The sequence below is a fragment of the Orycteropus afer genome, unplaced genomic scaffold (genome assembly GCF_000298275.1).
Source record: "Orycteropus afer afer isolate SDZICR_OR568_19922 unplaced genomic scaffold, OryAfe1.0 scaffold00339, whole genome shotgun sequence".
In the NCBI taxonomy this organism is placed as follows: domain Eukaryota; kingdom Metazoa; phylum Chordata; class Mammalia; order Tubulidentata; family Orycteropodidae; genus Orycteropus; species Orycteropus afer.
The window spans coordinates 51342-64809 of NW_006921926.1; the positions used below are offsets into that span (position 1 = coordinate 51342).

At 37.6% G+C, this 13468-nt stretch overlaps 1 protein-coding gene across 1 annotated transcript in view; it reads right to left on the reverse strand.

Annotated features, from left to right (window-relative positions):
* Positions 1-1895: 1895 nt before the first annotated feature.
* Positions 1896-13468, reverse strand: part of LOC103206951 (receptor-type tyrosine-protein phosphatase beta-like) — a gene marked incomplete at its 3' end in the record, with an annotated part of 72807 nt that continues 61234 nt past the window's right edge. The window contains exons 5-9 of the mRNA XM_007952468.2: positions 11681-11959; positions 10347-10604; positions 6816-7079; positions 4502-4771; positions 1896-2156 (exon numbers count right to left, since the gene is read on the reverse strand). Of these exons, the coding sequence (XP_007950659.1) occupies positions 1896-2156; positions 4502-4771; positions 6816-7079; positions 10347-10604; positions 11681-11959 (1332 nt within the window). The remainder of the gene's footprint in view (positions 2157-4501; positions 4772-6815; positions 7080-10346; positions 10605-11680; positions 11960-13468) is intronic.

A 13468-nucleotide genomic window follows, 5' to 3' on the forward strand; every position in this document is an offset into this window, starting at 1 on the left:
TGGACTTGTTTTAATTGTCTTTAACTTCAAGTTGAACTTGCATATGAGCAGTATGCATATGCATACTTCAAGTTGAACTTGCATATGAGGGGCAAATTTAGGGGCCCTAATGTATAGTATAAAAGACTGTCAAATAACCCAAAATTCACAAACAGCAGAAGAATAACTAGATGAATGGGACCTTCTAAAAATTTAATTTTTATATGCTTCAAAAGACTTCTTCAAAAGAGAAAAAGAAACTACCAATTGGGAAAAAATATTTGTCAATGACATATCTGACAAGAGACTTATGTCTAAAATTTATAGAAAACTCCAATACCTCAACAACAAAAAGACAAGCAATCCAATTAAAAAATGGGCAGAAGACAGGAAAGACACCAAAGAGGACACCAAAGAAGATATTCAGATGGCCAACAAACACCTGAAGAAATGTTTATGATCATTAGCCATTAGAGAGATTCAAATCAAAATGAGGTACCATCTGGCCCCAGCACTAATAGCAAAGTTCAACAAGGCAGAAAATAATAAATGCTGGCAAGGATGTGGAGAGATTGGGACTCTCATACACTGCTGGTGGGACTTTAAATGATACAACCATGGTGGAATGTAGTATGCCAATTCCTTAAAAAGTTGGAATTAGAAATATCATTTGACCCAGCAATCCCATTACTAGGTATATATCCTTATGAAGTGAGAGCCAGGACAAGAACAGATATATGCAAACCCATGTTCACTGCAGCACTATTTACAATAGCAAAAAGATAGAAACAAACTACGTGCCCATCAACAGAAAAATGGATAAGCAAACTATGGTAGATACACACAATGGAATACTATGCTACACTAAAGAATAATGTAGAATCTACAAAAGACCACATAATGTGGATGAACTTGGAGGATATTATGCTGAGTGAAATAAGTCAATCAAAGAAGGACAAGTATTATGTAAGTTTATTATTGTAAAAAGTCAAGGAAAGGTGTATATATGGAAGGAAACTTTTTTTGTTGGTTACTAGGGGTGGGAGAGGAGGGGAGGAAACACTGCAAAAATAAATAGATAAATAAAAGGAAAAAATAAAAGAAATTTGCAGAATGTTCTCCATGATAAAGAAAAGTGATCGCAGATGCATCCTGAGAATCAGGAAGGAAAGTCGAGAAAGTAAGTGATAAACTGGTGAATAAATCTACATGAACACTGCATAAAACAATAATGCTGCTTTGTGGGGGTAAAAAAAGGTGATTGAAATAAGATACAGGACAATAATAGTATACAAATTAGAAAAGGGAATCTCTAGTTATGACCTTGCTCACTATTTCATTGAGAAAAAAACAATCAGAAGCTCACTGCCCCCCACTACATCTATCTGTAACCATATACTTTCTCCTTCCCAGCTGACACTAAAGGGAAGCTACTTGTGGTCTTTTCTACAGCCAACTCCTTTCCTTATGCTCTAGAGCCCAAAACCTCTCACCTACTCAAAGAATAACTGTAGCAATCCTTTCCTCTCTTCACTCCATCACTATTCCTCTCTCTTCTAGATCATTCCCACCAGGGAAAAAAAAAAAAATCCTGCTATTTCTTTTGCACTTAAAAAACAATCCTTTCAACACCACTTCCTCTGCCAGATGTAGTACCATTTCTTTGCTCTTTTTTGCAGCAAAACTCTTTGGAAGGGTTGTTTTCTGCTTTGTTTCTATTTTAGCAAAATAAAGGCCAAACAAAATAAAAACAAGGAACTAGTGAAGAACTGAAATTAGTGAAATAGAAAAAAATCACAAAGGATTCATAAAACAATGCCCAGGATAATCAGCACTTAATGAACATCTGTAAAGTGATAGAATGGTAAACAATTTAGCAAACAGAATATTTATAAATTATTTATAAATAATAGTACCTGTTCTTCCTTGTATTGAAGATGAATTTTTTAAGTCTCCACTAATACTAGTGACTGTAGCTGTGTATTTTCGCCCAGGCACCAGGTCAGTAAAAGTGAATTCTTTGGCATCTTTGGAAAGTGATTTGTGGATGAGCAAGAGGTCTCTATCAGCTAGTGAAATGATGTATTTCTCCCATTCTGCTACAGGGGTTTGCCACATGATGCCCAGTGAGGTTTCATTGGAGTGTTTGACACGAAGCTGAAGTACAGCCAGGGGAACTGGGAACAAAGCAATGGAGGCTTTGATTATTGACTGACTCACATATACTTACTGGGTATTTTTTAGAGAGCTGTTGTCTTCCATCCATAGGAGTGTTCCAGTTCAGCATTTCATTTCTAAATGCTTGTGAGTAGCTTTTTTTTTTTTTAATAATCACCAAAAATTTGGCTCATGATATAATCAGAAATAAAGACTCAAAAGAAAATACATTGATGGAAGAATTATTTATGTTTGACTACTTATTAGCATTTTTTCTCTTCATATGAATTCTATCATATAAGAATATATAATCCTCTTGTCAGCCAACACACTGCAGAGAAAAGTCTGTGTTTAAGTATTTAAGTGAAGTTGGGAGTATTATTCCCATAGGCTGGAAAGACCTAGTACTATTTCTGAGAAAGGGATACTATGTGGCCATGAAAGGAAGAGGCAGCTGGCAGTAGCATCTGATCAAAGACTCCCTACAGCTAAAGAAGGAATCCATGGGTGGTACAAATGTTTAAGTGCTTGGCTACTAACTGAAAGGTGGGTGGTTCAAAGGCACCCAGAGGTGCCTTGAAAGAAAGGCCTGTTGATCTCTTTCTGAAACGTGACAGCCTTGAAAACTCTATGGAGTGCAGTTCTACACTGCAATACATGGGGTCACCATGAGTTGGAATCAACTTAACACCAATTAGTTTAGTTTGGTGTGTCTAAAGCATCAAAATTATCCATTAAAGAAAAATTATGTTATTACAATCTCTAGGAGAAACAACAACAAACAAAATAGAGAAGATCCATATAATGATGTCCAGTATACGACAGGTACTTAATGAACATTTTTTTAAAGTCATTTCTAAGAGAAATTATTAAGAGTAAAGTGTTGGTCCCACAAAACAATGGGGAAATTAAATTATGGGAGAACCAAATGAGTAAAATTATAATATGATTTCTTTTCCATCAAAAATCTTTATATAATTCCATTCTAATCAAGTCCCTAAATCTGCAACTTTCTTTAGAAATTTATATGGAAACAAATTGGAATTTTTACAATGAGTTGGAAAAGTTATCTTATTCACCTAGAGACAATTTAAGAAAAGTTCTCCTGAGGATTATGCCAGCATGCTGAGCGCCTTTACTGTCCCTTGATCTTGAATTTCCAAGTTATTTGAAGTGAATGAAAAATACTGGAGAGGATATAGATGCCAGGGGAGCCCCGGTGGCACAATGATTAAGCACTCGGCTGCTACCTGAAAGGTCAGCAAGTCGAACCCACCAGCTGCTCCGTGGGAGAAAGGTGAAGTATTATACTTCCATAAAGATTTACAGCCTTGGAAACCCTATCAGGTATTTCTACTCTGTCCTATAGAGTCACTATGAGTTGGAATTCAACTTGATAGCAATAAGGTATAGATGCTTGTCCTGTGAAATACTAAAAATGGCTCAGTTTAAGGTTATATAGGTCTTTCATCACCTTCTGATGGACAGCAATATTTGGAAAATGAAGAGATTACTGGAAAACACAGTTGGCAAGTTAAGGGGGTGTCTTGATCCTTTTCATTGTCAGATTTCTAAGTGGAAAATTAAAATTATTGTATTTACTTCCTTATTTTCAGGCAAGACTAAGAGAGAATATATTTGAATTTCACTATAGCTATGGAATATTCCATTTTCATAGAATTTTTGAACTTGGAAGGGCCACACTCTTATTTGAAAGTTGAAAAAACAGGCCTTAGAAAGGTTGTGACTTGTCCAAGGAATTGCAGTGCAGTGTTCACAACAAGACTACCAAGGCTCACGCCTCAGTATCCTTATCCTCCCCTCCCCTAAAAGCCAAATATCTCCCTCTTCACTGTAATCATGCTCCCTTGGTGGTTGAAATTCGTATATTAGTCAACATTAAACCAAGACAAGAGTTCCCTAACAGTGCTCACCAGCAAAAGGTTGCTAACTATCTACTTTGGGGTGAAGGATCAGCCTTTGCTCTCAGAATGTATCATTCTTACTCTTCTTTTGTGTGTTAAAATGTCTTTTCTTTTATAAAGTAATGGTGTTACTAGTGGAAGTAATTTTTAATGTTCTAATTTGGAAAAGTTAAATATTAGTAACCTTCTATCAGTCTGCAGTTTGGGGAGAAAATTCTACTGGTCTGTACTATATCAAATTCAGGTAACACTGTGCATGGCTTTGATGGTTACTTGGGTTACTCGTGAGTAAATTAAGGTCAGCCAGTGACACCTCAGAAAGTAGGCCTGGTGATCTGCTTCCCTAAGGTTACAGCTTTGAAAACCCTATGGAGCAGTTCTACTCTACATGGGGTCATGTAGAGTAGAATTAAGTTGGAATTAATTCAACGATAGCTTACCTGTCCTGCCTTGGCAGTGCTCGGAATTCTTTAGGTTTCCACTCTCAACAATGACCTCGACATCATACTGTCTTCCTGGTATGAGCCCTATATCATCCATAACATAGTGTGTTTCCTCTTTTCCTACAGAGATGTTGAGCAGCACCAAAGAATCATTGAAGAGCATGATACGATACTGCTCCCAGTCTCCAGCAGGGGGCGACCAGCTCACTATGAGGGACCTCACCCAACCATTGCTGTTTGCCTCCAGGTTCCCAACTTTCTCTGGAACTAAAGGGCGAAAACATGTCAAAAAGGAGATACTAAATACCAAATTTAAAGATACTCATTTCCTTTCCATGAGCAACATAGATAAGAGACTTAACATCTGGAATTCAAAACATTTCCACCTCCTCCTTTCCATATCTGTGGATTGCAAATATGAGTGTTCTTTCCTCATTTGGGGAAATACTTGACACTCAATAAAAATATGCTATAATAATTCCAGTGATCTATCAGTAATATGGTCTTCTGTAATATCAATAATCTAATGAAATGAATGCTGCCTTTTACTGATTTCACACCAGTTCTTGAGACAATAATGATGTTGCTTCTAATGATGGTGACACTGACAGATGTGGCATCTTTTTGAAAAACTACTGGATATTGTATTTCTGAAACATTCTTTTCTCTTTTTTTCTCCAATGAAAAAGATTAATCTTCCAGCAATATAGCTTTGACCTTATTATTCTTTTACTGAAAATATTTAAGATCTCCCCATTAACTACAGAATAAAAGCCCTTGGCTTGGGATTTGTGGCTCTACAAAATCAGATCCCATATCCTTCCAGACTTCTCTCTAACTATTCCCTCCACACTCTCCCACCTCTCCCAACCCCCCTGAATGCCAGGCGCCAGTTGTGTTCTGCAGACCATGAGTTCTTCAGCCTCTGGACTTTGCTCCTATTGTTCCTTGTATCTCAAATACCCTTCCCTTTTCTTCCTTTTTACCTGACTAAGAGCTACAAGAGGAGCTCTGGTAGCATAGGGCCTAAGGCATTTGGCTGCTAAACAGAAGTCTGGTGGTTCAAACACACCAGCCACTCCTCGGAAGGAAGGTTGGGCAATCTACTTCTGTAGTGATACTGCCTCGGAAACCCAAAGAGTGATACTGCCTCGGAAACCCAAAGAGGGGTCACTATGAGTTGGATCCAACTTGATGGCACATGACAACAACAAGAGCTACATGTTCTTTAGGTCCCAGTTAAAGACCACCTACCCCAAGAAATCTCTGATCTTCTGAAAGAGAATTTTATTCTCTTTTCTTTCTGACCATAGAGCTGTTTCTTAGAATTTGTAATAGCATAGAGAATGGACTCTGAAATACAACCTGGGTTTAAATTCTAGCTCCACTATTTATTGTCTAGATGACTATAGACAAATTGTTTGACTCTCAGAGTTACCTGAAATTGTTGACAACAATAATAATAATAATATCTCTTTCATGGCTTTGTTCTAAGAACACAATAAAATAATGTATGCAAAGTATGTAGTCATCGCCTGGTACACAGAAACATCTGTAAAATTGCTATTATTAGAATTTTTATTTTTGTCTGTATATTATACATCTGTGCTATTAAAATGTAAACTCCTGAAAGCAGGGTTCAGCAAACATTTTTTGTAATGGGCCAAACAGTAAATATTTCAGACTTTATGGGCCACAAATGGTCCTCAGTCTCATAATTTTCTTTTCTTTTCTTTTTTTAACGACCAATAAAAATTTAAAAAGCACTCTTAGCTCCAGGACTATACAAAAACAAATCTGGCCCACTGGTGTAGTTTTCTGACCCCTGCCTTAAAGGCAAGTTGCATGTGTTTTTAAAATAATTCCCAAAGCTCCTAGTACTTTAATTTACTCATAAAAGGCAATGGACAAATTTTTGGTGACATAATTTAATAAAATAATTTATGAAAAACATGGTTAAGTGGTAAGTGACCCTCCCTATAAGACTCCACCAGAAATATTTTATTCATCGTCCAGGGGTTACTGCTATTGTTTTATGCTACTTAAGTGATGTGACATGAAAAGGCACGGGGCAGAGCCAATTATGCAGATTCTTTAGGAATCAAAACACATTTGTTTAAATAACTCAGACGAATGCAACTGGACCCCTACTTTACTCATGTGTGGAGTCCTGATGCACAGATGCCCTCAGCATGTAGACCATCCTTCCCAGGCTGGAAAAGGAATTTTCTTTTTAGCTTACTTTGTCATGTTGTAAGATAGATCAAAGAATGATTTGAGCAACCAAAGAATATTCTGGAGCTCGACTCACCTGTTCTGCCAACTGCCATCTTTTGAGCAGACAATTCACCAGAGACACAGATGATGGTAACTTGATAAAGTCGTCCAGGGGTTAAATCTCTAAAGTGAGTTTCAGTAACCCGGGGTGCTAATATTCTGGATTCCCTGACGGTCCCTTGGTGAGACAAGGTAATGTTGTAGGAATCCACATCTCCAACAGGTCTTTGCCACTTGACTTTTAGAGAGGTCAAACTGCCATCATTTGTCACCTTCAAATTTGAGACTTCCATGGGGGCTAGTAGGAAAGAATGGAAAAGAGACTTTTATTCAGGGTGTCTTACCAGTCTAGAGGCCAAATTTATATCTGTATTTTAACTCCTGCAAGCCACACTCTCTGGTCAGAAGAAAACATCTACTTTGACAGGCAAAAATAATACTTCAAGACTAAAGAAAGACTGTCAGTCTAGGGGAAAGAGTAAAATCCTGACAGTCAGGAGTGTGCATTCTGGTTCAGACTTGCCTATTAGTCAGCTGGGCAATCCTGGGCAACTCTCTTTATCTCACCAAGCTTAGTGCTCCTTTTTGGTTAAACAAGTCTTGGTCAAAAGGCCTAAAATGGTCTTCTCCAGTTCTGAAATTCTTTAAATGGAATGATCAAAGAGGTCTGTCATCCACCTAATTTCTTCCTGTGTTTATATATTTAATAATACTCAAACTCACTGCTGTCAAGTTGGATCTGACTCACAGCGACCCCTCTTTGGGTTTCCGAGGCAGTATCACTATGGAAATAGACTGCCCAACCTTTCTTCCAAGGGGTGGCTGGTGGGTTTGAACCACTAGCCTTCTGGTTAGCAGTTAAATGCCTTAGGAAATACGCCATCAGAGCTCCCATATTTATAGCAAGTATATAACAAACACCACTTGCCATCAAGTCAGTTCCAACTCATGGCGATCCCATGTGTGCCATAGTGAAATGTGCTCCTTAGAGTTTTCAATGGCTGATCTTTCAGAAGTAGACCACCAGGCTTTTCTTCTGAGGCATCTCTGGTTAAAGTAAATCACCGATTTTTTGGTTGTCAGCCAGGCACATTAACTGTTTGCACTACCCAGGGGCTCCCACATAATAAATAAATAAATTGACTGGCCATCACAAAATTTTCTGTGCTAAAAATGTTTCACATTAAATTATGAAAAAAAATTATAGTTTAGTTGTGTTATTATTCCACTAAAGAAAAATAATTGCAAAGAAGAGACACTTTGATGGATATTATTTCCTACCTCTTGCTCATGCTGTGATTTTGAGCCTCATTAAGGATGTATATCCATTAACAAGTCTTCATTAAAGAATAGGCATACCATATTGATATTGCATAGGACAGTCAGATGTGTAATTCACCCTTGATACACATAAATAACTCCTAAGATATATAATGGGAGCTCTGGTAGCATAGTGCCTAAGGCACTTGACTGCTAACCAGAAGGCTGGTGGTTCAAACCCACCAGCCACTCCTTGGAAGGAAGAAGGGGCACTCTACTTCCGTAGCGATACTGCCTAGGAAACCTAAAGAGGGGTCACTATGAGCCGGGTCCGACTTGACAGCACATAACAACAACAACAACAACAAGATACATAATACATTTTTATCGAGAATGTCAGTACATCCTTGAGGAACGATATGAAAGATATGTAAATGTACCAAACCAAAAAACAAAATAAAACAAAACTCCCTGCCATTGAGTTGATTCTGACTCACAGCGACTGCCATTGGGTTTCCAAGGCTGTAAATCTTTACAGAAGCAGACTGCCTCATCTTTCTTCTGTGGAGTGGCTCTTGGGTTTGAACTACTGACCTTTTGGTTTGGCAGTCAAATGCCTTAATCCCTATACCACCAGAGCTCCTTATGTAAAAGTACAGGCTTCCCCAAATATCTTTCCCATCAGCCTCCACCAGAGTAATTCCTTAGGCACTTCACATTTTTAATTTCTCCTAAGATTAGCTATATTACCAAGAAAGGAGATTTATTAGCACATTAGGCCCACCAGAAGCCTTAAAATCTACTAGCATATGAGGGCAAAGACCTTGTCTCTCTTGGGTGCTATTATATTCACAATGCCTAGAATATACACCTACTCTTCAGTTATCAACTATCTCATTATCTGACATTTTGCATTTATGACCATCATAAAAAATCTGCTATCCACCTATTTTGCTCACTAATGTTGTATGTCTGGCAGTAATGAATGCCAAGGTGCAAAGCTAGAATAATGCTAGCTATGATGTTTAAGGTTATGTGTCAACTTGGCTGGGCCATAATTCTCAGAGTTTGGCAGTTATATAATAACATATTTTGGTAGCTATGTAATGATGTGATTTAGCAGTTATGTAATGATGTAGTCATCCTCCATTTTTTGACCTGATGTGGTCATTCTCCATTTTCACACAACAACCTGGTCTTTGGAACTTAACCATGTTGATAAGTGAGGAATGAGTGTAGTTGAGACTCATTAAATACTAGTTGATTGTATGAATGAATACTGGAACTGAACCATGTTGATAAGTGAGGAATGAGTATAGTTGATACTCAATAAATATTAGTTGGTTGTAAGAATGAATGTATAAGTTATTTATTAAAATTTAGCACAGTTTAGTTTATTAGGGTGGGTTAAGTTGTAAAAACAGGTCTTATAGTGTTGGGTCCCAGGACATGTTTTATTGGATAGAGAGTTTTAGAAACGGTTATAGCCATATGGTTGTACCATGGAGTAGGTCTATGTATGTTGTTGTTAGTTACCACAGAGTCACCCCCAAATAATGACAACCCTATGTATAACAGAACAAAATATGTGCCATCTTCACAATCATTAGTATGGTCAAGTCGATTGTTGAGGACACTGTTTATTCTTAATACCTTCCAACCTAGGTGGCTTATCTTCCAACACTATATAGGACAATATTCTGTTGTGATCCATAGGGTTTTCAGTGGAGGTAGGTCACCAGGCCTCTCTTCTTTGTCTATCTTAGTCTGAAAGTTCCACTGAAACCTATTTACCATGGGTAACCCTGTTGGTGGTTGAAATATCAGTGGCATACCTTCCAGCATCATAACAACATGCATGCCTTCACAATATGACAAACTGATAGATGGCGTAAAGGTCTATGTAGGTTGTTGCTGTTTGCTGCTGTCAATCTGATTTTGACTCATAGTGACTCCATATGACAGAGAAGAACTGCCTGATAGGGTTTTCTAGGTGGTAATCTTTCTAGGCAGGTCTTTCTCTTGGATGGGTTCAAACCACCACTACTTGAGTTAGTAGTTGAGTGCTTAATCATTGAGCCACAAGGGATTTTTAGTCTACGTACAGCACTGAAAAAAACAGTAATGTCACAAAAGCAAGGGATATCTGCTTAAGAGAAGGAAGTAGGAATCCTTACCAAAGAGAAAAATGTACTAAAAGGGAAGCTAAATGCTAGAGTAATGTTAGAATAAAAGGACATCTCTTTTTTACTAAGCATTTCCTTGATTTGAGCTTTATTCTTGCTCATTATCTAGGAGAACTTACCTGTCCTCGCTAGTTTTGATCTGTAGTTTTGTAGTCCTGCAGCCTCAGTTATGATAGTGAGGTTGTAGAGGTGGCCAGGCGTCAGCCCGTGAAAAGTATAGGAAGTAGCATGTTTGTCTACAATGCTGCTGTAAACCAGAATCCCTTTATCCATTAATGTCAGCCTGTATCGTTCCACATTCCCAGAGCCATGGGACCAGGAAATCAGGAGAGAACTGGGTTTTGTGGAAATACCAATATCTTTCACTGGAGATGGCACTATTGGGACAAAATGCATATGCAAAGTGTTAGTCATCATTTTCTTATGGAGGACATAGACACATCTAACTAGAAATCATACATTCATTTATAAATCTTTGTAAATCTATCTGTAACAGTAATGAGTAACAATGCTCTTGGATTTCACTGGAATGTTGATTAATGCTCTATTCAAAATTTACAGCTTAAAGCTACATCATAGTTTACTTGTCTGTCTCCCCTGTTTAGTAGTATTAAAGTTAATTTTTGCAAATAAATTATGACCTAGTAGTAAAACCAAAACCCAAACTCACTGCCATCGAGTCGATTCTGACTCATAATGACCCCCTTTGGGTTTCCAAGGCTGTATATCTTTACAGAAGCAGACTGCCTCATATTTCTTCTGTGGAATGGCTGGTGAGTTCAAACCACCGATCTTTTCTTTCTTTCTTTTTTTCCTTTGATTAGCAGTCAAATGCCTTAATCACTATACTAGCAGAGGTCCTTGGTGTAGTAGTAAGTGGAAGAGTAAAGGGGGAGAGCTATGTAAGGTATGGGAGAGAAAATGAAGGGGGAGGGAATGATATGAAAGACATTTCTTCAAAGGAGGTCATGATGTGCTGTCAGTATCAGGATGTGTAAGTGTAGGAGGTAACTTATTTCTTCCCAAGTCAAGGAAGCAAGACTTGTTTCAGATATTGGAATATTTAGGAAACATCACATTTTGATGTTATAAGAAGAATATATAAAGGAGGAAAACATTCAAACATGTTTTATGGAACAAACTCAGAAAAGGAGGCAAAAAATCTTGTCTAGGATTTGAGTTAGAAATGCCATTAGGGAGCAAGTACTACAAATTGGAGAGAACTCCAATCCCAGACAAGTTCTATGAATTGTTCAAAAGCTCCCAGCAAGTTAGCAACACAGGATGGCCTCATTATTTTCAGTCCAGTGTTTCCACTGTAGTGCACAGGCGTCTCCCTCAATACCCCTATTTTGGTGTGGGAGGGCATTCCAATTCTCATTCCTTGAATAAAATATAACTTGAAAAGTATCACAGATAATTGAATATCCAACTATATGTAAATAGGTCTTACCTGTTGATCCATTGGTATAAATTGTAGAGGAACGTTTATCTCTAGAAACGGCTGTGATGGCAATATTGTATTTATTACCAGCAGTGAGGTTAAAAAAGATATATTCAGTTGATAAAGTGCTTTCTTGAACTTGGACAACCTGTATCTTTTGTTTATTATCATCAAATAACTTCACCTCATACCAGGTAACTTTCCCAGAAGAAGGAGTCCACCAAACATGCAAGCTGGTTGAAGTGGTCTTCTCTTTAATGACTTCAAACCTAGCAGGAGGTAAAGGATCTGCAAGGCAAATACCAAGAAAGAGAATGTGGTTTGAAGACTTGCAAATGTTATTTTTACCTTACTGCAATCCAGACTCAGTTTTCTTACAAACTCTAAGTACAGATAGTCCCCGACTTAGGATGTATTTGAGTTACAACAGATTGCACTTAAGACAGTCTTTTTTTTTTGTATATCTTATTGTTAGTAATATGCACTACATAAAATTTTAAAATATATCTGTACATTATGAGATAAAGATATGGCATTCTGCTTCCATAAAGATTTACAGCCTTGGAAACCCTATGGAACAGTTCTACTTTGTCCTACAGGGTCCCTGTAAGTTGGAATCGACTCACCATCAGTGGGCTTCGTTTTCAGTAGTATTTCCAATTCCCAAAGACAAATAAATATTGGATTTGTAAAGATACTACTGATAAAAGGCAATAATAATGAAAACTAAAAACAAAAATCCAAGAGAGAGAGAGATTTGACTTACATCAGAACCAACTTACAATGGAGTCACTGGAACAAAACCCCATTGTAAGTTGGGGACTACCTGTATTTGCTTCTCCTGAAACAAATCGGCATTTTACTTTACTTCTGAACTTACTATTTCATTAAAACAAAAACAAAGCAAAAAATCTCTTAGTTACTAGTCATATGAACCCCCCTTTTTTGTCCTAATAAACCTTTTTTGTTAAGTTAGCTCTGGTCTTAGAAATCTAAGCAAGGTTGTATTTTCTTTGGCTTGCATGTTTAGCAAATCTTTCAAACACTGACAAACACGGAGGCTGTTTCTGAACAAATACTGAAAATCTCAACAGAAAATATAGATATTAAGAAAATAGGTGAAATTTCTACCGAATTTTTTATTTTCTAGGGAATGGATTTTTGATGGCCAATATACATAATTTGGATAGTTTTTAGATATTAGAATATGAAGAAAGTCTATGTTAGGTTTGCTGGATTCTACTAATAGTTGGTATTCCCTGTGTCCCTAGACTTTATAAACTTCAGTTCTGGGAATGAAGCATGTGGGACATGATAGAGCTGCTGGTGCCCCAGAGTAGCTAGAAAGTTCTGTGTCCAGATGTTCATTAGTTTCAGCTCTCAAAGCCATGGGTCTATTTTAGGAGCTCACTTTCTCTGTGCTGAATCTCCAATGTGGAACTTCACATAGGATGAACAGCATGTTTCTGGGTTTGGAACAATGGCATGTAGTGAGCAGTCACTCTTTTCATGCAGTGCGGACTATCTGAGAAATCAGGCTCTCCCTACCCTGAGAGCTGTTGGTAGAAGAATGGAGAGACATCTACATATGAGAGATTCTCAGAAATCCTACACGATACTCAGGCTAGAAAGTGGGTCCAAGGTATTGGAGACCAATTTCAAGTGGGAACAATGTACTGGATGCCAATTTTCAAGTAGGACCAACGTATTGGAGACCAATTTTCAAGTGTAAAGTCAATCAGGTGATTTTAGTGGCATGACTATGTGACCTCAGTTCTTACCTACCTCCTGGTATAT